The following is a 25,954-nucleotide window of genomic DNA, read 5'->3' as shown; positions in this document are numbered from 1 at the left end:
TTCTTATGTGCAGACCATACCAATCAACTTTGCCAGGGAACATTTGATGAAAAAGCTTTGTTCTGTCACTCTTTCCCACTCAAGTGGGAAAACTTGGATTGCTACCTTAAAGCAAAGACAGAGAGGGAAAAAGCTAGATTGGGTGCTACAAACTGGATGGAGAACTTTTGCACAGGATAACAATATCCAAGTCGGTGATGTTTGCACCTTCGAGCTAATAAACAGTATTGAAATATCATTCAGAGTAGTCATTTACCAAGGCCAGCAGGCAAATTATAGTCGGTCATTAGTTTCAACTGATGTGGTTCGTCAGGCGAAAAGGAAGGCTCCATCATGTGCAAGTCCGAGCTGCCCTGAGCCCTTGACTGATCTCCATAAAGCAAAAGCTCTTCAAATAGCCAGTGCCTTCAAATCAGAAAATCCATTCTTTGTTGTTTTACTGCATCCATCACATGTCAATTCAAATAGATTGGTGAGTTTTTGAGTTGAAGCCTGTTGCTGGTCATTTCCATGTTCTTATAAGTTTTAGATGATATAATGCACATGAAAAAGGCTGAAATGTTAAATTTTTCTACCTCTCCTTTGCATAAATAACTAAATTGACATGTATGTGTTTGAACAGAGTATACCAGCGCATTTTGCGAGGCAATATCTGTCAAAGATGCACAAAGAGGTCATACTTCTCCTTTCAAATGGCAAATCATGGCCAGTAATATGTTATCAGTATAGTACTGACGGACCAAAGCTAAATGTAAGATTCGGTAATGGTTGGCGTAAATTTTCCTTGGATAATAATTTAGAAGTCGGTGATGCCTGTGTCTTTGAACTGGTTGAGGGTGCTGAAGCCTCGATGAACATAACCATTTATAAGAAGCAGGCTGATCAGGACGCAAATTTCGGCTCATCTATGGGTAAGTAAGATCCATTTCGAGTACTATATATATATACACATACATATTCATCCTTCATTTCATAAGTTTAAATATATGGATGGATTTGTTTGTCAAAACACAGATGATAAAAGTAAAGAGCAACAAGTTGAGTTCCATGAAAGATTGGTGATTAAAACTGAAGAAATCTGTTTGGATGACATTTTGATGTCAAAAACCAATTCTCCAGGCAAAGCCTAAGAAGAGGCAACACAAAGCTATCAAACTTTACAAGAGAATGAGACAATCCAAGACACCAACTGGTTGGACCGATTGATGCCAGTGATTCAACAAATCAAACCATTTTAGAACTCGTTAGTCGCGCATTATAACTGTCCGCTGCATCATTACGTTAGAATCTTTTCCATAGTTAACCATGACAATGTAACATGTTTCTGATGCTGACCGTATGAACATTTCATCTGTAACAAGGTGCCTTCAGAATTTTCCTGTAAAATAGTAGTCTAAGGGACTTCGCTGAAACAAGAATCAGTGCAAAAAGTTGGCATGTGTATTAATTCTTTTCCTTCTGTGGGTAGGTATGGGAAATGATGGAGGAGAAAGCACTCAACTATCTCCTTAAGTTTTTATTCAAGTCTGGACATTTATTTACAGTAACTCTAATATTCAGTAGCCCATTCGGTATGCTTTGCAAGCGATTCCATGATAGTTTTCATGATTGTAGAGAAGATTATGGTTCCACAATGAAGCTTAAAGGAACAACATTTCTTTTTTCTCAGGGAAAACAATGCAATCAAATGAAGCTGTCTAAAATAAAGTTATCTTTTGTATTATGATCAACCTATATTCCCAGTTATTACTTATTTTTTTAGCATGTTTTAAGTTCTCAAAGGTACATTCCGGGGCAGTTCAAGTATGGCTTCTTCTTCTCGCCAGCCAGGGCAGCGACCATTTTTTTCGCAAGTCATATCAATATTATTAATCAAATAATGTGAATGACAAAAAAGGAAAAAAGAAAAGAAAAGCCAGGCACCTAAATTCTAAGATACAGAGATTCTGTAAATACCACCTATAAAGTACATAACTAGGAAAATAATCACTAAAACTAAAGAAGTGCATAACAAGTAAACTGACCTAGTTCACCACTATGCTTTAAACATACATATTTATTGTCAATGAGTTTCTTTTAATAGTTTAGGCCGATTAAAATGTAGAATATGTTCATATTTTTTTAGTCATCACAATATTTTAAAATGTGGGTATAAAATGTATAAATCTAATATTTTAAAGATGTTGTTTCTTGATTGTCCTTATTGCACTAAGCTACAAGCAGGCCTCTCTATACCCTATTTTCTCGCAAACCTTAACCAAGATGGAATATTTATTTGTAGGTAAGCAAAATCCGACTCGGTTAAAAAAAAATTCAAGTTCAAATACAATTGTAAAATAAAATTTCAATAACTCAAATAATAACTTGAATAACTCAAAATTTTTAATAATTAGTAGATTGATTTTTAAGTTTGAGTAGAGTCCATCGAATTTGTATAATATATGTATATCACATATGAAAACAAAATATGAAGAAATGTACATGTATTGTATATGGTTATAAAAAACTATTTAAATTGGAATAAAATAATATCATAATATTATAAATATATACAATTAAATTTAAACATAAATTCAAAAATTTGACTTGACCTAGTTCGAATTTATAGACTTGAATCGAAAAAATTTCAAGTCAACTTCGAATTGTAAAATAAGACTGGTCAACTCGAATAACTCAAAATTTTTTGACCCGACTAGATCGAACGCTCGTCCCTATTTCCAGGCATCTCGTATTTTAGTCGTTTCACCGAAGCAATAAAAAGAACTTCGCATGTCAGCTCATATTTTAGTATATGCCAACCCTATTAAATATTCATTCCCTAAAGCCTGCTCCCACAGTTGATGTTATAATGGGACTGTTGCAGGTGAAACCCTAATAACCATGCAAACAGGACTTAAAAATTTGACATGTATACTCATTTGTATGTTTAAAGTTGCCAGGCTTAAGCTTAAGGCTAAATGTTTGTTTTCTTCCAGGCCATCCGTTCAAGTATGTGGGAAAGCATGATGAAGGCTAGGGATTCCTCAGACTTAGTTATCAAAGAGTGGTTTAAACTGATTGATGATAGCAAGAAAACCAATGGTTTTAGCATATAATTTCCGAAGTACAAAAGATTGCAAAAAAACCTGGAATCCTTATGAAAGTAACAAGCAAAAAATTAAACACCTATCTTCCTGGTAATCTTTAGCAGGGTTTCAAATCGCGGTCGTTGTCGCGTTTTCGGTCATTTCGGGTTTACCGTGATTATGGCCGTCGCAGACGCTATTGCGGGTGTAGCGGGTAACTCGAACAGCGGCGAAACCACTATTTGGCTGGGCGCTATCACGTTTTCGGACCGTGATTTGAAACTCTGGTCTTTAGGTGTTAGAAGAACACACAGGATCTGCATTTTCTTGTACACAAGATTTCTTTCACAACTTTAATATACTTGAGGAGCCAAGTTAGGGTGATCTAGATTCTAGCAGTCTCTGAATCATGCATTTCCATCATATATTACAAATGAATGTAATGAATTATGTACACAGAAGAAGCTACACAGCATTGTACAAAAATAGAGTGCTGTATAAGGTATGGAGATTTTCTATATATTCCATTACGACTTGTATGCTCGTACCTAACGAAGCACCATAGCATGTTTACCTGACGCAATGCCGAAAATGGACTTTATGCATAGTCTTACAGCTGCAAGGTAAGTAAGCGCAAATGTCTCTTGTGAATTTACACGGCGTAGTATGTACACTGGCATTGATGACCAAATAAACCTTTTCTGACCTGGAAATTAGACGTCAATGAGAGAAGGAACTTGATTCTGTGCTATAAAATGAGTTTTCAGTTAAGCTGAAGTTGACTTTCTCTTCATCCCATTTTAGAAGCTCCCTTGCAAATTTAAGAGCAGCATCAACACTGTTGGGTTCCAGTCCTTTCACGTGGGAAACATACAACTTTCGCCCGTTGAGTGAAGAATAAAGCCTCTTGAACTTGAATTTGTACGATTATTGTTAATGCTATTGCTATTTGTATTTGTACGATAACGACTGATCAAAGGGTGAAAATCATCAAACCACTCGCACCGAGTCAATGGAACCCGTTCTACCTTTTCCTCGAACACATTGAATTTGTTCAATATTAGAAGGATGTCCATCTGATCAAATGTTGGATGACTAACTATGGTTTCAAAGAATTTCCTGCTCTTTAAATTCTTATTAGTCCCATCAGCAGAGAACTGGTCATAGTCACTCAAGGCAACACAAAAGATGACCATTCCAACATCTTCAAACATCTCTAGCCACTTGCAATTTTCTCCTAAGCCTCTTGCTTGCACTCTGATCTATTGGTACCTGAGAACCAATCGAAAACTTTTAAGGATAAAATACATTCGACAATAACCTAAAGCATGTGCTTACTATTGGCACTTACCTGGGCAAGGAGTCGTGCTGATCAGGAGTGTCAATATTTTCATCAGCTGAAGATTGGGGAAACAAAAAATCGACACAGGCAAGCCCGTTTGATGAGGTAACACCTTCAGCATAGAGGATATCTAAATCTGAAGGTTCACAGTCTGTTTTCAATATCTCAACAACCGAGAGAATAGTAAAAAAAAGTATTTGAGAAAAATTAAGACAAGCACTGGTCGTAGAGACTATACTGGCACAAAAGTTCAAAAAAGAAAAAGCAGTGCTATACAAGTGCAACCATTAGTACTAGTTGAGATTGCTCAACAGATCTGTGTCAAGAATGGTGACCACTGTAAGGGGTCACCTAACATTATGGACTAGCCAATAGAAGGCAAATTTATTTCTAAATATCCAAATTAGGGAACTCCTGGGTCTTCTTATTAAGGACATAAGAAACGCAAAAGAGAAGAATGTGTACTTCTCCACTTGCCTGGTGAAGCTAGCTTGTGGACCATGCAAGATTCTTTGTTAAACTGATATGGTCCACCATTGGAGATTTTTATTTTCTTCAGAATAACTAAACCTAGTGTTGTACAAACCTTTCACTTAGTAGCACACTGATAAGACCATATCCTCACAACCAAATGGTGTCCCTGTTTTTATCTGTTCATCTTGCAAACAAAGCCTTACAGCCTATATGCTTCATAGTGAAACACAAACAAGTCGGCAACTTCTCCATTTGAGCCAATTAATGTTTTTTTCTAACCACATTCTGATGTACAATGCTTCACAAAATTCTCGAAATATTCAGTTTCATGAAGGAAATTTAGTTATAGCCAGGCAGCATGTTGGAGAGATGGAATGGGTATTCAAGTAACTTGCAGAACTCAGATACGCAAAACTAGTGATATATAAATCAATGCTCTCTGAGAAATAACGACAAATTTAAACAAGAACTTTTGTTTCAAGCATAAACTTACCCGCTCCAGGTAATAACTAGCAACACTGGGTAGCATTTCCAATTCACTTCTCCTGCCGTAAGTTTCTTGAATGGCTGCGTGCTTCCACAGCTCCTCGACTAATGGAGCATATTCAGAAGCCAGTCAGAGAGATTTGAGCCTCGGGCCAAGGGAATAGATAGTTATGCTATCAGCATCATCACTACTTCCTGCCGAAAAAAAAATGAAAAGAAATAATCAGATGCTTCAGATAGCAATACTCATAATCAGGTTCATTATATGCTCATGCTGGATATGAAATGCTCAAATGCCCTTTCAAAAAATTACATGGGGAAATCTGAAGACTTGAATCCGTAAAGATATCCAATATATATAGAAGCTACTTACAAAGAAGCTGTCCGTCAACAGCATAAACATTGACATATTTGAACATCCAGCAAGAGATGGAAATGAACTAATTTCCAGCTATAACAAGCTTGCACTTTTCAAAGTACAACCATTTTTTAATGAGGGTAAAAAGGATGGTTTGGAGAATAAAATCAATATAAAGTCTCACCTTCAGGTTCAGTGTCCTTGGAACTTTTCCACATTTCAGCCAAACTCTTCCTCAAATCGTTCACGGCCCTCAAGAAGTATGCCAAGATAACCATACACGTGGTTTGGATTGTTAATTTTATACTTTCACGCTCATCCTCTGAGAATGGTACATCTTTATAATGGTACATCTTTATATTGTGCATTCCATCTTTAAGCAGGTATCTAACATTAGCACATAAACCTATGAAAATATTAATTAGTTGAATGCAGGCAGAGAGGTAAACATAAACACTGAAGTTAATGATTCATAAAAATTCAGGAATAATCTCCTATTCTCATGGTTATATCTAGATTTTCCTTTCATCATGATCTTGATAATATTGTAACACACTAACTATCCTGAGAGTATTCGCACTATTATCAACGTGAACTATAGTGTATCAGCAATTCAAAAATTTAAACTTTATAGAACCATTTGAGGTTTATACCCAAACATAAAACAATCCCAATGCCCGTTGAATAAATTTGATTGATGCAATTAAACATCTTTTTTAGACCATCATCTATCTCCTTCGGTAAAAGAGAATGTGAGGCTTACACAAGCGAGTTTTTGTGGAGAAAAGCTATTTGCACATGAGTACAGCTAGAAAGCAATGGCAGTTAAGATGTAATTACCAATAATTATTTACCTGCTTAAATATGGTACTTGACCCAGATCCAGGAGATAGTCAGGAACAGATCTGCTATTCATGCTGTTAAGTGGCTCTCCACAAAGATTTGTAGATTTAGAAGGAACAGGCAATGATAATACAGCATAGACGAGCTTTGTTCTAGCCTAAGTTAAATTTTGAACAAATAAATAAATGCTTAATACAAGTATCTCATCCCAAGTTAAATTTTGAACAAATACATAAATGCATGTATTACATACCTTTCCCCATATATATCCTTTTGTATTTTTTGTCCCTCTTCCTGGTATGAACCATCCTCATTCACCAAAAAGTGTGGGTTGCCTGCAACTTGAACTCCTGCCAACTGCAATGTTCACCGAAATGGCCATTGACAAACTTGCACAATAATAACAATCTTAACAACTTTACATGTTTAGAAATTTAAACCTGCAGCTTCCTAAGTTCAACTTTTGTGATTTCGCGACCATCTATGAAAACTGTGTTTCCGTTGCTAGCATCTGGCCTGATAGAACCTCCAACATTTAGATGGGGACTAATTATCTTTGAAGGTTTCTTTTGAAAATACTTTGATATTTTGATATAATAAAATTGTTAATTAGTTTTTAAAACTTTTAAGATTATATTCAATTCAATCATTCAAATATATAAAATTATTCTTTAAAGTTAAAACATCAATTTTTAATCTTCACTCCTCTGAAAATTTAAGTTCTATACTGAAAATATTTTTGAAATAATTTTTACTAAGGGTTTCAAACTTTAATCGAATCAAAAAATGATTTTTAAGCATAGTAGTACCGATACTACTAGAATAGTACCGATACTATTCAAAAAGTATCGATACTAAAACTCAAAACAATAAAGTAGTATCGATACTAATGAGGCAGTACCGATACTGTTAAAATAGAATGTTAAACTGGTACCGATACCATATACGGTATCGATACTACTTAGTGTAGTAGTACCGATACTCTTAGTTATGGTACCGATACTACTCCTTTTGGTTTTGAGTCCGTGAAATTTCAGTGTACTAAAATGGTACCGATACTATGTATAGTATCGATACTACTGAATATAGTAGTACTGATACCATTGTGACAGTATCGATACCGAAGTTTCCCAACGGTCAAATTTTTTGTATTTAATGCAGTGAGTATCGATACTGATAGACGAAGTACCGATACTAAAAGCCTATGAGTAGTATTTAATGCGGGAAACTGCCCCATAACGACTCTTTTCACTCCCACAACAACTCATACTGTTGGAATTGATTGAGGGAGTATATAAACAAGATCTCAAGTCATTTGTGAAGATAAGAAACAAAAGAGAAAGCTATAAACAACAAATTTGAGCCAAATCAAGTCAACATTCTTCAATATTTTTTTTGCTTTCAAAGAACACTTCTTGTACTCATTTGTATTCATTTCTCACGTGTTCTTATTTGTTATTGAATTGTGCAAACATATTCCTTGTGAGGTTTATATAAGTTTGTAATTTGTAATTTTCTCTTTGAGAGAGTGTCTCAAGAATTTGAGTATAATTCTTGAGGGAGTTATAAGGTTACACCTTATCCTCAAAGGTAGATACAAATTAATGAATTTGTGGAAATCTTTAGTATGGATAGCTAAGGTAGTGGATGTAGACTTTGGTTGATAAAGTCGAACCACTCTAAATTTTTTTGTTCATTTGTTTAATTTTTCCTATTAAGCTTCCACCAAATTTTTTAATTGCCAATTCACCCCATCTTGGCTATTTCACCATTTTGATTGATTCAACAATTGGTATCAGAGCTAGACTCATTGGAAGGTTTATCCACCTCTTGAGAATATCCTAAAGGAGTTCAATCATCATCCAAGTCATCCATGGCCTCTACATTAAATTTTGAGATTGTTTGTGACTCTTAACCCATCAACAAGCCTCCATACTTCAATGGAGCCAACTATGCCTATTGGAAGAATAAGATGAAATTCTTTATTCAAGCAAGTGATTTGGGAGCATAGAGCATCATGATGAAAGGGCACTATACTCCAGCTAGAGATATGAAGATGTGGAGTAACTAAGAGAAAAGATTGTTCCATCTTAACGCAAAGGCAATGCACATTTTATTTTGTGCACTTGGACCCGAAGAATATGGGAGAGTATCATCTTATTCTAATGCCAAGGAGATATGAGATAAACTTGAAGTTACTCATGAAGGAACAAATGAGGTAAGAGAAACTAAAATTAGTCTTCTCAATCATAACTATGAAAACTTCAAGATGAGACCAAATGAATACATAAAATCCATGATCGATTGATTTTCGGTTATTATCAATAGTATCAAAGGTTTTGGAGAAGATGTTCCAAATGAAAAGCTAGTTAGAAAGATGATTTGTAACCTTCCCAAGTCATGGCAATCCAAGAAGACCGTCATAGTTGAAGCAAAGATTCTAAAGACTCTCACGTAGGATGAGCTCATGGGATCTTTGCTTACCCATGAAATGATGGTGAACGAAGAAGAATATCAAGAAAAGAAAGATGAAGAAAAGAAAGAAATGAAAATAAGAAAAAGATTGGTGTTGCTCTCAAATCCACCAAAGAAGAGAGTGACTCAAATGATCAATATGGGGATGAAGAAATGGAAATGTTTGCCAAAAGATTCATGAAGTCCAACAAAGGAAGAAGATTTCAAAGAAAATAAGGATTGAAGAATGAATCAAAAGAGAAGGACCCCATAATTTGTTATGAGTACAAAAAGTCGGGGCATGTTAAATTTAACTACCCACAATTAAAGAAGAAGAGATCCTCCAAGAAGAAACACAAGGCACATGTAGATACATGGAGTGATGATGAATCATCCAATGAAGAGGATGAAGAGGTAGCAAACTTGTGTCCCATGGCCACCGAGGAAGAATCTAAGGTAACCTCTAACTCATCTACATTAAATGAATATTCTTTTGATGAGTTACAAGAGGCTTATGATGAGTTGGCCTCAGAATTTGAGATCATGATTTCAAAACATAAGAAAAATATTTCAAAATTGAAAAATGAAAATGATCTCTTATTCAAGACCAATAATGAACTTGAAAGTAAGGTCAAGGATATGCAAGTCAAACTAGAGGAGTTTGAAAAGAAAAATCATGACTTGCACAACCTACTTTCAAAGGTTGATGATGATCATCAAAAGAAACTTGATGATCTTAAAGCTTCTTTTAACAAAGTTGGAACAAATCATTTTGAACAAGGACAAAATTCTAAATCCAATTACGTTAGAAATAGCTTTAGACCATATAATCATAGAGGTCCCCAAAAACCTCAAATGAAAAAGTTGTTAGAAGTATATGGGTTCCTAAAGGACTAATTACTACTAAATACAAGGATATCCTAGAAAAATGGATACCTAAGGGGACTAGATTATTGAGAACTAATGCCTATGGACCCAAAAGAATTTGTGTACAAAAAATCAAAAGTTAATCTATGTTTGTAGGTGGAGGAGCATTGCTACAAGGCACAAAACAAAAGTTCAAACTCATGGTACCTTGATAGTAGATGTTCAAGACACGTGACCGATGATAAGAGCCGGTTCTTGGAGCTTAATGCTAAAAATAGAGGAGTAGTAACCTTTGGTGACAACTCAAAAGGTCACATTGAAGGAATATGTTCTATTGGTAACAACTCTTCCATTCTTATTGAAAATGTTTTATATTTTAATGGGTTAAAGCATAAACTTCTTAGTATTAGTCAATTATGTGACAAGGGATACAATGTCTTATTCGATTCTAATGGTTGCAAAATTCTTGACATTGCATCTAATATGATTATGCTTGTTGGTCATAGAATAGGAAATATTTACATGGTTCATCTAAATAATATTGACATGTCTAATGCATGTTTAATTGCTAAAGATGAGCATGATTGTTGGTTATGGCATAGGAAACTTGGACATGCTAGCATGAGTATTTTACAAAAACTTGTTCAAAGCAATCTTGTAAGAGGCTTGCCAAAGTTAAAATTTAATCTTGATAAAATTTGTGATGCATGTGCTAAAGGAAAACACAAAAGAACTTCCTTTAAACCTATTAATGATGCATCATCTAGTAGAGTATTACAATTGATCCAAATAGATCTTTTTGGGCCTATTAGAACTACTAGCTTGGAGGGAAAACAATATGCATTTGTATTGGTTGATGACTACTCTAGGTTTACTTGAGTTATTTTTTTAAGTACAAAAGATGAAGCTTTAGAAAATTTCATCACTTTCTCTAAAATAATCCAAAATGAAAGGTTTACTCCATTTCAAGTGTTAGGAGTGACCATGGAACTGAATTTGAAAATCTTAGGTTTGGTATTTTTGTAATTCAAGTGGAATTAGCCATAATTTTTAGCCCCTAGAACCCCTCAACAAAATGGAGTTGTTGAGAGGAAAAATAAAACTTTAAAAGAAATGGCTAGGACCATGCTTTGTGAAAACAATTTGCCAAAATATTTTTGGGCGGAAGCCACAAATATCGCTTGTTATATGATTAATAGAGTAATAATTAGGCTCATTTTAAAAAAAAACTCCATATGGACTTTTCAAAAAAAAGCCTAACATTAGTTATTTTCATCCTTTCAGATGCAATTGTATTGTTTTAAATAATGGAAAAGATAATCTTGGCAAATTTGATGCAAAAAGTGATGAAGAGATTTTTATTGGTTACTCTTTAAATTCTAAAGCTTATCGAGTCTTTAACAAAAGAACTTTAGTGGTAGGAGAGTTAATACATGTTGTTTTCTATGATAATCCCCTTCCGATGAAGGATTCTTGTATTGTTGATGATGATGTAGGTATTTTAAATCCAAATGAAGTTGGTGAATCATCATCAAAAGAAGTGAAGAATGAGAAAACTCAAGATGTCTTTAAGAATCTAACTCTAGAGGAAAGGGAAATCACATACCCAATGGAGTACAACTATCTCGAGGATGATGAGATTTTGTGTAACACCCCCAACCAGTACCCGACCCGGATACAAGTCAGAGATGTCACATTGAATTTTTAAAACAATATTTTTACAAAATAACAGAACATTTGGACTTATATTAAGAAAATACAATAATATACCATTATTATGTTCGTTATAACAAATTTAAGAAAAAACTTTTTTATGAATAGTATTATATGGTATGAACAATACTGTGAATAGTAATGTACAGTACCATAAACAGTAATGAACAATACCGAATGCTAAAATTTTTTCAGAATGTTATAGGGGTATCGATACCCTGCTACAATGTACCGATACCTTGCTACAGTAATTCTGGCCAACATATATAAAACTCATAAAAATTTAACCTTTTATCACTATAAAGTTATCATTTACATATATACGTTTAAAACATTACATAACTTTTACTAAATACGCTCAAATGGTTTTCCAAACTGATCAGATTATGTTCAATTCAAATCTTGTAATTACATGTCAACTAAATTCTATATAACAAAATACATGTTATTCATTTATCTTCTGATCTAACCTTCGGTAAGGAGAACTGACTTGTCTTGCATACTCTTATTAATCTTTCTCTTGTTGGAACCTACGTGTGAAACAATCACACGCTAAGTCGTTGACTTAGCGAGGTATTTAAAATATATAATAGAAACCATAGAACATTTTATATCATAGAATGCATACATGTACATATACCATCATTATTTACACCAACATCATTATCATGATCTCTATCAATATCATCAACCAATTTATCCTATGATCTTGTACTTATCATTTCTGTATATCATATAACACATATATCACTTCACAAAGAAACACACATAACATCTTATAATTCCTATAATACAATTCATGTCACCAAAAGCATATACCTCACATACAGTGTATTAATGTTATCTCTTTTATTAGCCCATGATACACTTGTGATTCACTGTGAACAATAATAACATGATATCATATAACAATGTAAACACTTTTGATAACTTTTATAAGCCCATTAACATGCTTATCAATACTTATATTACTATCACTAATTCCTTTTTATCATATAAGCATATACTGAATATTTCTAACATATCATGGAACACATGTATCATTTCACCAAAGAGCACACATCATATCTTATTAATTGATTTATTTACTCTCTTTAAAGCCCATGTACACTTCTGAGAACTTAAGGTATTCGAGTACATTGAGGTTGTGCACTTATGTTGTCACCACAGCTCGTACGGGGTCCTACTAGGGGCATGTGAAATTTATCCCGAATGACCTATGTATTTGTTCCGAAGGACCTCTGTATATGTCCCGAAGGACCGCATATACCCTCAACTCTTGGCATGCTAACTATACCCCTAGCTCTCATACCACATAACATGGGCATTATCATTTATAACAGTTCACATCACTTGTATCATATAAACATGTAATCTCATATCTCGTACTCATGTAACTTGTATATCATTCTTGTCATATAACCCATATCACATAGGTTCATATCATGTGACATATATCACATGTGCATGTAATCACATAGATCATATCATATAGCTTATATCATTTCTCATGTGTTCATATATACATCACATAACACATAGAATAACATATAAACTTATACATGTATTCATGTACATACTTTCATATAGTCATGTAGTTCAGTATCACATATAATAACATATGACATATATACCCATTTTCATGTACTCACGTACACATAAAAAATCACAAATCAAATAACATTCTAGGAGTCACTTATTACCATAGTAACTCCGTCACTGGCTCATCGTACGCCAATGTTTGTTCGATAACATAAGTACAATTAAATTGCACTCACATTGACACTTTATATATCCAAATCCACTTCTATGATTTATCTCTTTGGATTGATCCTAACTTTGTAGTCGTTTCAGAACTTGCTTGTGCTCGATATCTACATAAACATGATTTCCAAGACAATTATCAGAATTATAAACCTTATACTTTGATGTTATTAATTTAAACGAATTTAATAGACCCATATTCACTTTTTCCTTTAGGGGGTATCAATACCCACCCTAAGGTATCGGTACCCTTATTACATTATGGAATTTTTCATTCAAGAGGGTATTGGTATACATACATAGGGTACCGATACATTCTGCCAAAAACATGTTTTTTTACCCCCAAAATTCATCTTTTTCAGCTTAAATTCTTCATGATTCATTCCCTTTTCTATTCTTAACTCAAGTACATTAATTTCTACTCATTCAATACATCCTTAACCTTAAAATTTCATATATCATATGGAAATCAATAATCATACCAAATTTTCGAGATGCTCTAAATCCAATTCTATATCTTCATATCTCTTAATTAATTTGATGACAATTCAAATTTAGTTTCAAATTCAACTTATCAACTCTTTTCCAGAAATTCACTTAAAAACCCATTCTCTTTAATCTTTCATAACTTCTTCATCTTTTGATTTCAAGACAACTTAATATTTCCTTAAGCTTAAGTATCACCTAAGGCGTATGATGATGAAGAAGAAGAAGATGAAAGATTTTGTGGAATAAAAATGGATTCCACGTGTTTCCCTTATCTTATAAGGGAAATAAAAATATTTCATGTCAAATTATCATTTTACCCTTTAATTCCTTTAATAATTACTAACAACCTTTCAGGAAAATATTTTCAAATAAGTCATTGACCTATTCAACGTTTCCACTTTAATCACCAAATTCTGAAGTTTTATAATTTAGTCACTAACACATAGTTTGGGATGTTACAAATCTCCCCTCCTTTTAAGAATATTCATCCTCAAATTTTCATTGCACACATTGATAAGAACATATCTTCTAATATTCTCATGTTGTTTCCTTTACTTAGTCTTTCCTTCCTTTAGTTCTTCAACTACCTTTTTCCTTTATATATTCATTTACTATCACTTATCATATAAACAGTAACTAGTAAACTCAATTCATTTATGTATTTTCTCTCCTTCTATTCTGCATTTTCCTTTGACCTTTCTAAAATTCCATATAATGTCACTCATCATGTAGACAGTAACATCCATTTTCATCACTCAACATCATAAATCCATCTCTAATTACCTTATAACAATAACCAAACTCTTATTCCATTAGCATTTGATCAAGAACACAATCTTAAATCTTCTTCAATTATGATTAAACATATAATTTACGGAATCAAACAATCTTTTCACATTACCTTGCACATTTTTCTTACTTCTATAATGAACTTATCATCTACACTTCCATATAACCTTTATCATATCTGATCCTTTAAACTTAATTCTTTTATAGTCAAGATCCCCTTATGCGCAACTAAACCATATCTTTCACCCGTGTTTTCATACTCTTTTCATTTCACTTATACTTATCCCTGATTATCAATCTTTATTATATCTTCATAACTCTTATAATCCATATGAATTGCCCAAAATATTGTTCTTATACAAAATCCTTATATTCTTTTACATACTCAGAATACACTACCAAATTCAAATCCATATTATACTTGATTAACTCAGTCTTATATCTTTTACAAACCTTATAACTCTATCACATTTAATATTACAGCTAATCAATAACAACTGTTCCATCTAGAGCACAAGGCTTAATCAACCAATCATATACATCATTTCTAATCGAAATTTATCTCAACAATAGTTTACTTAACTTATCAAATCCACATTCATTCTCATGCACCATGTAATTTTCGTTGTTCAAGTCAACATTCTAACTTTCTTTGTCTTATAAACTGATCACGAATGTATCCATTCTTACACTCTTCTCATCAATTCTTGTCTTTACTTAACATACGAATCCTCACCTTTTTCACTATATCACATTTTCATGACTTTGATAGTCAACTTTACTTACACAGAACCTTATTCTTTATCATTCTTATACTTTTGTTTTCTCCACTTGTTTCAACAATTACTAGATTTCGATACTCATCTAATCCATTTAAAATACTTTTTCTTCTTCAATTTACATAACTTCTAACATAGCTTTTAACCCAATTCACAAAGGTTGTCTTTAACCCTGACTTATTATCAATTAAGTCCTTGTTTAATCTTCCAATATCAGACCCTACTGCTTGAGTCTGTCTGACTCTAATCTGATTTGATTCTCTGGCGGAGAATATAACTAATTCATATCTGGTTTAAAGTTGGAAACCAGAATCTCTATCTTTCCGTGATGGTACTTAACTCTATGAATCATTAATTCTTTTAATCATCTGAGATTTTTTTTCTCCAATCCTTTCATTCTGAGCTCTCTCTAGAGCTTTAACGCGATTAACCATTTCTTGAAATGAGAACAAATTCAAAACCAGTAACACTCTTTTAATTTAAGGCGCAAGCCCTAAACAACCAATCACATATATCCTTCTTAATCAGAATCAACTTAGTAACAAACCTGCTTAACTTATTAAACTTACATTCATACACATGCACATGTAATTCCCTTGCTTCAAACTCGTATATTATAGCTTGCCCACGTAGTAACGAAAATATTCAATTTAACTTCTCCACTTTGGAGAAATGAAAACCTTCTAACATTATCTTCATATCATTTATCCAAAGGTCTGTAACAACAGAACTTCCCCAAATTCACTTTTGAGCTCGGGTGCTCTTAACTCTTTTAACTATTTCGATACATTCATTCTATGAATTAAAGAAGTAGAAAATTGAAAACACATCATAATATCTTTCAACATCATGAAATACATTCTCTAATCTTATACAGGCACTCCCTGAGGTGTTTGCTCTTCTCCCTACCTGGCCAAGGCAGGTGAATTGCTATTACCTTCAGTCTATCGCCTTATGCTTCACCTTGGAAGCTCTCATGATCATACATCTAATATAACATAACAATTTAACTCTATTTACAAGACAACACACTCCTTACACTGTCATATCAGAAAATTTTTCACTTTGTGTTGCCATGTATACTTTTTAAAACACTTTTGACTTCGTATTTAGCCTAGAATCAGTTAAACCGTAGATCTGATACCATTAAATGTAACACTCCCAACTCGTAGTAGACCCAGATACGAGTTCGAGATGTCACATTGACTTTTTAAAATAATATTTTTACAAAACAACATAACATTTGGACTTATATTAAGAAAATACGATAATATACCGTTGAATTATGTTCGTTATAACAAATTTAAGGAAATAAACGTGTTTTATGAATAATATTATACGGTATGAATAGTACTATGAACAGTAATATACAACACCATGAACAATAATGAACAGTACCGTGAACAGTACCGAATGCTAAAATTTTTCCAGAATGCTATAGGGGTATCGATACCCTGCTACAGTGTACCGATACCTTGCTACAGTAATTTTAGTCAACATATATAAAACTCATAAAAATTTAACCTTTTATCACTATAAAGTTATCATTTACATATATACGTTTAAAACATTACAAAACTTTTACTAAATACGATCAAATTGTTTTTCCAAACTGATCAGATTATGTTCAATTCAAATCTTGTAATTACATGCCAACTAATTTCTATATAACAAAATACATGTTATTCGTTTATCTTCTGATCTGACCTCCGGCAAGGAGAACTGACCTGTCTTGTATACTCTTATCAATCTTTCTCTTCTCGGAACCTACGTGTGAAACAATCACACGCTATGTCATTGACTTAGTGAGGCATATAAAATATATAATAGAAATTATTGAGTTAATCGATCAATGGAATTGGCCAAGAGGGGGGTAAATTGGCAATAAAAATTTTGATGGAAGCTTTTGCAGAAAATTGAAAAGATTTGCACAGCGATTTAGAGTCGACTTTCTCAACCAAAGTCTACGTCCACTACCTTAGCTATCTACACTAAGGATTTTCCAACAAATTCACTAATTTGCTCTTTCTTTTGAGGAAAAAGAGTAACCTTACAACTCCCTCAAGAATTATACCCCAAATTCTTGAGTGCACTCTTTTTCAAAGAGAAATACACAAATTTGCAAACTTACAAGGTAAACCTCACAAGGTAGATTGTTTGCACAATTTTAGAACAAAGAAAGAATACTCAAGGATAAATACAATAGAGAATAAATTGTGTTCTTGAAAGCACAATGAATATTGAATGAAAAATAGGCTTGAAGTGCTCAAACAATGAGTTTGATGCTTTCTCTTGATTCTCTCTCAATTCTTGATAATTGTTGTTTCTTGTTGTTGATCAATGGCTTCTAAGCTTGTTTAAATACTCTTTCAATTGATTTTGAATGTTGGGGATGATTAGTGGAGTCAATGGAGCCGTTTTAGTGTGAAATCAATTAATAAAACAGCTTGGAGCGTGGGGGGAATCGATACCCCCTCATAGGAAATTGGTTCCCTAAGTGTAAAATTCAAATATTTCGACTGTTGATCAGGGGGAATAGGTACCCCCTTGGGGGGGATTCGGTACCCCCTTGGGGGGAATCAGTTCCCTCCGAGCATTCTATTTTTCTCGGAGCCAAACCATTCAGGGGGAATCGGTACCCCCTTGGGGTAGAATCGGTTCCCTCTGGACAATCTGGAATTTTTGGCTTGAAACGGTTCGAAATACTTTGTAAAATTATTTTGAAATTATTTTAAGATTAAAACTTAATTTTACACTTGAGTAAGGATTAAAAATGACATTTGAAAGATTTGGAGTAATATTTTGATATTTGAATAATTATATCGAATATACTCGAAAAATCTTTTGGAAAATCTTAAAATTCATTTAACTTAATTTGTTATATTGAAATATCAAAATGTTTTCAACAATCTCCCCCTTTTTGATATAACAAAACATTTCAGTAATTTTAAGATTTTGAAATCATATTTTGAAATTACTCCCCCTTGCTCTAACACTTCTCCCCTTTAAAAACACTTTAACATTTTCTCCCCCATTTTGTTAAATCAAAAAGACCTTTAAAAGATTTTAAACAAGGTTTTGAAATCATTTAGCCAATTGATTTTAAATATATATAGCTTAAGCTGCTAAGATCACAATCAAGAGAAATGTTAGCCATTAGTTCCATAATTTAATATTCATAAATAATGTGAAATGACAAAAAAAATGGTCATAATGCAACTAATATGTAAATGATGCAAAAATAAACATTCAGCTCAAAATGAAAGTTAAAACCAAACCAAATATATAAGCATATAAGTTCAAATATCCAATTATCCAACAAATTCAAACATCCAAAATAAAACAATCCATGAACATCAAAATGTTTCACAATTCAAAGTTCTGAGTTCGGGATGATAAATCCATTGGCCCGTTTCCTTATCCTTTTTCCATCTTGCTTTCTTCAAGGAAGTAAGATTGATTTGGATTTGAAGAGGGATAGGAATATCAGAAAAGACCCTAAGACCGAGTTTGATAAACAAATTACTAAGGAGACAACCATAAACCAAGGTTTCTATATTCTTGGAAGGAATAGTGTTTATGAAAACTCACTAAAGATGATTTGTGGCAGATTAATCTTCTTTTTATGTTGGATAAAGTATATCCACCATATATCTATGTTCCTAAGGGAGGAGTACCTACCTCCGGATGGTCTAAACCACCAAGACATCATATAATGAAAGAATCTATCACGATAAGTTCTTAGGGTACTCTCACTATCCTTAGACTTATAGGGTGAATCCACAGTCTCCTTTTCATTAAACCTGAGTTATCTAGTCCAAAATGGGTAGTGATTGTGCCAGAGTCAATAAAAATGAATTATCCTAAAAGATAGGATCAAATTCTTATAATTTCATATCGGCGCTCGTTTTGGACACATACCACATTGGAATAGAAAAATACGAACTAATTGATGATAAACCAAAGGTTTGAGTTTAAAGATTTTATCAAACTTCTATGATTTAAGAGTAGGAAGATATTGGAAGTCCATATCTTCTATAGCTTGGATCGAAGGGATACGTTCTTCCCGAATTTTTTATGACTCAAAACAAGTATGGTACCTATGATATAGAACTTGTCTACGACCAGGTACGTGAAACAAGAGTTCATAATGGTCATATTTGGGTTATTTGGATTGGGTGGAGGAATAAGAGGTCGGTTTTGACTTAAGCAACTAGACAATGTCCTAGGTCGTTTAGGATTTGACATGGTTTAAGAATCAGAATAAAATGTGTAACCTGGAAATTTAAACACATGTATGCAATATAATCAAACCCAAAACTCAAATGAGTCCTCAATATTTCAAGGTTCTCTAAACCAAATCCTAAAGGGCAATGTTTTGAAAAACTATTTGGAAAATAATGTTTGAAAATCATAATACGTATAGTTTTTAAGAAAACAACATAATTGAATCTAAAACATCAATTAAAACAACAATTCTCGATTTTTTTTTATTTCGAAATTAAAAGATAATTTTGAAAAATTGAGTGTTTTTGACGAAATTGTTTGTAAAATCATCATATAACCAATGCACGATGTAATGTTCATCTTAGAACTAATCAAAACTAGTCCTAAGTTCAAAAATCAATGAAATAGAGGATTTTGAAGTATTTCCTTGAAAATTTGGATTTTATGAGAATGTGATGTTGTTTGCAAGGATTAGAAGTTGAAGAAAGATCTAATTCCGACTTGTATTTGATGATTTTGGAAAAAATGGAGATCTAGAGAGAAAGAGAGGATGAATGAGATTTAAGATAGAAGAGAGGGTTTTAAGAGAAAAAGTTTTTCTGGGTGTTTAATAACCCGAACTCGTGGGGGTATCGATTCCCTAAAGGAGGGAATCAATTCCCATTCAAAGGGGGAATCGGTTCCCCTTCAAGGGGGTATCGATTCCCTCTGCACTAAAACTGCTAAAATTTGATTTTAAACACTCAAAATGCTAAATTAATTTTCTCTAGTGGTATTGGCAACTCATATTACCTAAAATTAACTATGCTCAATCAATCAAATTTATCATTAAAATTTATTTAAACATATAACTAATTTTTCACAAAGAATCATAAACTCCCCCTAATTAATAGCAAAGAATGTAATCAAAATTTATTATAAGCATTTTTCATTTATTCTTAAAAGTGCTAAAATTATTTTAAACACTAAGTGAAGATAGGTCAGTTAAAACTAATTCTATCCTAAGTGTCCAAAATCTTTCATTGTCTAAAGGTTTTGTAAATATATCCGCTAATTGGTGCAAAGTATCAACAAATTCTAGAACTACATCTTCCTTAGCGACATAGTCTCTAATGAAGTGATGTCTTATTTCAATGTGCTTAGTTCTAGAGTGTTGGATGGGATTTTTAGTGAGACAAATAGCACTAGTATTGTCACACTTGATAGGAATAGTACCTACTTCAATTCCATAATCAAAAAGTTGTTGTTTCATCCATAAAACTTGCGCACAACAACTACCAGCTGAAATGTATTCAGCTTCAGTGGTAGATAATGCAACACAATTTTGTTTCTTTGAAAACCAAGAAATCAGCATATTTTTAAAGGAATTGGCAAGTACCGGAGGTGATTTTCCTATCTAATTTGCATCCTCCATAATCCGCATCAGAAAAGGAATGCAAGCTAAAGCTAGAGTCTCTAGGATACCAAAGTCCTAAACTAGGAGTGTCCTTAAGGTATCTAAAGATTCTCTTAACAGCTATTAAATGTGATTCCTTAAGGCATGATTGAAATCTAGCACATAAGCAAACACTAAACATAATATTCGGTCTACTTGTAGTTAGATAGAGAAAAGAGCCAATAATTGACCTATATAATTTAACATCCACACATTTACCTCCTTCATCTATGTCAAGCTTTGTTGATGAGCTCATTGGAGTGTCATGAGGTTTCTCATTTTCCAGTCCAAACTTCTTGAGCATATCTTTGACGTATTTATCTTGATTGATGAAGATGCCATATTTTCTTTGCTTTATTTGGAGTCCCAAGAAAAATGAGAGCTCCCCCATCATGCTCATCTCGAATTCACTTTGCATTAGCTTAGAAAATTCTTGACAAAGAACATCATTAGTAGAACCAAATATTATATCATCAACATAAATTTGAACTACTAATAAATCTTTACCTTTTGCTTTAAAAACAATGTAGTGTTAACCTTCCCTTTTGAAAAACCTATTTTTAAATTAAAAAGTTTGACAATCTTTCATATCAAGCTCTAGGAGCTTGTTTTAAACCATAAAACACTTTTGTCAATTTAAGAACATGATTTGTAATTTTTAAATCTTCAAAACCTGGAGGTTGTTCCACATACACTTCTTCTTTTATAAAACCATTTAAGAATGCACTTTTAACATCCATTTGATATAATTTAAATTCATGAAAACAATCAAATGCTAATAACATTCTAATTGATTCCATCCTAGCTACGGGAGCGTATGTTTCATCATAGTCTATGTCCTCTTTTTGAGTATACCCTTGAGCAACAAGTCTATCCTTGTTTCTCACTATATTACCACTTTCATCAAGCTTATTCCTAAATACCCATCTAGTACCTACAGTAGATTTATTACTAGGCCTTTCAACTAATGTCCAAACTTTACTCATCTCAAATTGATTTAACTCTTCTTGCATAGCCATAATCTAATGTTCATCATATAATGCTTCTTTAATATTCTTAGGCTCTATGCATGAGATAAATGCAACATAATTACAAAAATTTCTAAGAGAGGATCGAGTTGTTACCCCATTGGATGGATCACCTATTATTTCACCATCCTTGACATAGTTGTATTCCCTTGGGTAAGAGACTTCCATTTCTTCAATGATTGGATTCTCGAGAGGATCTTGAGTTTCCTCATCTTTCGTTTCTTCCTTTGATGATGGTTCTCCAATGTCATTTATATTTATAATGCCTACATCATTATTCACACAAGAATCCTTCCTCGGAAGGGGATTATCATAAAAAACAACATGTATATACTCTTCTACAACTAAAGTTATTTTATTAAATACTCGCTAAGCTTTAGAATTCAAGGAATAACCCAGAAAAATTCCTTAATCACTTTTAGTATCAAATTTGCCAAGATTGTCTTTACCGTTGTTTAAAACAAAACATTTACATCCAAAAAGATGAAAATAGCTAATATTAGGTTTTTTATTTTAAAAAGGTCATATGGAGTTTTCTTCAAAATAGGCCTAATCATTACTAGATTAATAACATAACAAGCAGTATATATGGCTTCCGCCCAAAACTATTTTGGCAAATTGTTTTCACAAAGCATGGTTCTAGCCATTTTTTCTAAAGTTCGATTTTTCCTCTCAACAACTTCATTTTGTTAAGGGGTTCTAGGTGCTGAAAAATTATGGCTAATACCATTAGAATTACAAAATTCAGTAAATCTAAGATTTTCAAATTCAGTTCCATGATCACTCCTAACACTAGTTATAGAGTAACCTTTTTCGTTTTGGATTACTTTTGAAAACGTGATGAATTTTTCTAATGCTTCATCTTTAGCACTTAAGAATAGAACCCAAGTATATCTAGAATAGTCATCTACCAAGACAAATGCATATTGTTTTCCACCCAAGCTAGTAGTCCTAGATGTCCCAAAAAGATCTATATCGATCAATTGTAATATTCTACTAGTTGATACATAATTAATGGACTTAAAGGAAGCTTTTCTATGTTTTCCTTTAGCACAAGCATCGCAGATTTTATCGTTATCAAATTTTAGCTTTGGCAACCCTCTAACTAAATCTCCTTGAATCAATCGTTGCAAAACACTCATACGAGCATGTCCTAGTCTCTTATGTCATAACCAACTATCATGCTCAACCTTAGCAACTATGCATAAATTAGTCATATTGATAGAATCTAAATGCACCATGTAAATGTTTCCTATTCTATGACCAACAAGCATAATCAAAGTAGATGCAATGTCAATCAATTTTGCAAACACTTAATTTAAAAATAATATATTGTATCTTTTATCAAATTCATCTAATCAGATTATGCTTTAATCCATTCACATACAAAACATTATGCAATGTTGATTATCGAGATTAAAAGCACATGCATAAAGTTTTTGAAAATGTTATGCATTAAAACTAAAAAAAATGCATATACATTAAGAAAAATTTAAGGTCAAAATTTTGCAAAAACCAAAGTTCTTGAAAAAAATCGATATCAATTGTTAAAGATATATCGAAAACAATTTTGACCAAAATTTAATATAATGAACTAGAGTTTATAAAACATTACCAAAAATTACTATGTTCATCATACAATATTTTTCAATATACATGAGATAAAACATAATCATTTAGAATTATTCAACATTTAAAACCTCATGCATGCATAAACTAAATGAGCAACCAAATAAAATAAAAACATTAAGTTTAGAGGTTACCCATTCCTTTTTCATGTGTGGCTAGAGCATCTTGAATATCATCATCTTCATCACCATTGCTCCCACACACCTACAAGAGACGTTTAAGTAGATTTTGGTATCCAAATTCCTTTGGATCCTTGAACATTAGTTTCAATGCCTCTTGTTTCTTTTGGAACCCATACTTGTCTAATTTTAAATTATTTTTCTTTCCTTAAAGGACAAGTATGTTCCTTATGACCATGATAATGACAATGTGAACATTTTGTCATTATTGAACTAGATGAATTATTTAAAATGATATCTATTTTTTTGTTAAACATTCAAGCTTAACTTTCAAATCAAAATTTTCTTTTTCAATACTTTCAAATTTCATTTTTGAAAGCTCTAAATCCTTCTTCAAGATTTCATTTTGATTTTCAAAATCCATTTTCGTTTCTAGAAGAAGTTTGTTTAATTTGAAAATCTTTTTCAAAGTTTTCAGATTTTATTTTTGAAAGCTCTAACTCCTTTCTCAACATTTCATTTTGATTTTCCAAGTCTGTTTTAGCTTTCAAAAGAAGATCATTTTTAGCAATAAATTTAGAAATCAATTTATTGTATTTGGAGTTCATTGTCTCAAACTCTGAAAATAATTCATCATAAGCATCTTGTAACTCATTAAAAGATTTTGAATTTAATCTATTTGAGTTAGAAGATACCTTTGGCTCTGTGAGAGCTAATAGAGACATCACATTTATTGGTTCTTCTTCTTCCTTGTCTCTATAGATCTCCTCAAGCTTATCCCACATCTCCTTGGCATTTGAACAAGAAGAAACGCCTTTATATACATTAGTATCAATAATTGCACAACACAACAAGTGCATAGCTTTTGTATTTTGTTGAGCTTTCTTCCGTTCTTGATCACTCTCTACTTCTTTGCCTTCTTTGTAGGAGAAGAATATCCTTTCTCGATCATCATCCAAGCTTCCATATCAAATGCTTGGATAAATATCATCATAAGCTTCTTCCAACGACGATAATTTGTTCCATTGAAGAGTGGAGGCACGTCAATTGGTCTGGATTCTTCCATGGAGAATGAACCGGAAGTGGACGCCATCTTTATCTATTTAACTCTTCCCAGATCTACTCAAGAGGCGATTAAACCTTCAAATGAGTCAAGCTCTGATACCAATTATTGAGTTAATCGATTGATGGAATTGGCCAAGAGGGGGTGAATTGGCAATAAATATTTTGGTGGAAGCTTTTGCAGAAAATTGAAAAGATTTGCATAGCGATTTAGAGTGGTTCGACTTTCTCAACCAAAGTCTACGTCCACTACCTTAGCTATCCACACTAAGGATTTTCCAAAAAATTCTCTAATTTGTTCTTTCTTTTGAGGACAAAGAGTAACCTTACAACTCTCTCAAGAATTATACCCCAAATTCTTGAGCACACTCTTTTTCAATGAGAAATACACAAATTTGCAAACTTACAAGGAAAACCTCACAAGGTAGATTGTTTGCACAATTCTAGAACAAAGAAATAATATTCAAGGATAAATACAATAGAGCATAAATGGTGTTCTTGAAAGCACAATGAATATTGAATGAAAAATAGGCTTGGATTGCTCAAACAATGAGTTTGATGCTTTCTCTTTATTCTCTCTCAATTCTTGATAATTGTTGTTTCTTGTTGTTGATCAATGGCTTCTAAGCTTGTTTATATACTCCTTCAATTGATTTTGAACGTTGGGGATGATTAGTGGAGTCAATGGAGCCATTTTAATGTGAAATCAATTAATAAAATAGCTTGGAGCGTGGGGGCAATTGATACCCCCTCATAGGGAATCGGTTCCCTAAGTGTAAAATTCAAATATTTCGACCGTTGATAAGGGGGAATCGGTACCCCCTTAGAGGGGATCGGTTCCCTCCGAGCATTCTGTTTTTCTCGGAGCCAAACCATTTAGGGGGGAATTGGTACCCCCTTGGGGGGGGAATCGGTTCCCTCTGGACAATCTGTAATTTTTGGCTTGAAACGGTTCGAAATACTTTGTAAAATTGTTTTGAAATTAGTTTAAGATTAAAACTTAATTTTACACTTGAGTAAGGATTAAAATG

At 32.9% G+C, this 25,954-nt stretch overlaps 1 protein-coding gene and 1 pseudogene across 1 annotated transcript; one reads left to right on the top strand and one right to left on the bottom strand.

The window, feature by feature from the left end:
• The first annotated feature begins 440 nt into the window (after positions 1-440).
• On the top strand, positions 441-1,130 carry LOC120121545 (putative B3 domain-containing protein Os03g0621600). Its single transcript, XM_039140877.1, has 3 exons — positions 441-472; positions 623-911; positions 1,015-1,130. The coding sequence occupies exons 2-3, from the start codon at positions 662-664 to the stop codon at positions 1,128-1,130; spliced, it is 366 nt and encodes a 121-aa protein (XP_038996808.1). The 5' UTR covers positions 441-472; positions 623-661.
• Positions 1,131-3,642: 2,512 nt separating this feature from the next.
• Positions 3,643-25,954, bottom strand: part of LOC120121589 — a 31,515-nt pseudogene continuing 9,203 nt past the window's right edge.

Source organism: Hibiscus syriacus, unplaced genomic scaffold, assembly GCF_006381635.1.
Source record: "Hibiscus syriacus cultivar Baekdansim isolate YM2019G1 unplaced genomic scaffold, ASM638163v2 tig00110377_pilon, whole genome shotgun sequence".
NCBI lineage: Eukaryota > Viridiplantae > Streptophyta > Magnoliopsida > Malvales > Malvaceae > Hibiscus > Hibiscus syriacus.
Note: the sequence above shows the minus strand (reverse complement) of the source record. Positions and strands in the feature narration are given on the sequence as shown.

Coding starts and splice junctions, on each gene's coding strand:
- LOC120121545 (XM_039140877.1), top strand. CDS start 662: ATGCACAAAGAGGTCATACTTCTCCTTTCAAATGGCAAATCATGGCCA. Junction 912..1,014: donor AAATTTCGGCTCATCTATGG/GTAAGTAAGATC, acceptor GTCAAAACACAG/ATGATAAAAGTAAAGAGCAA.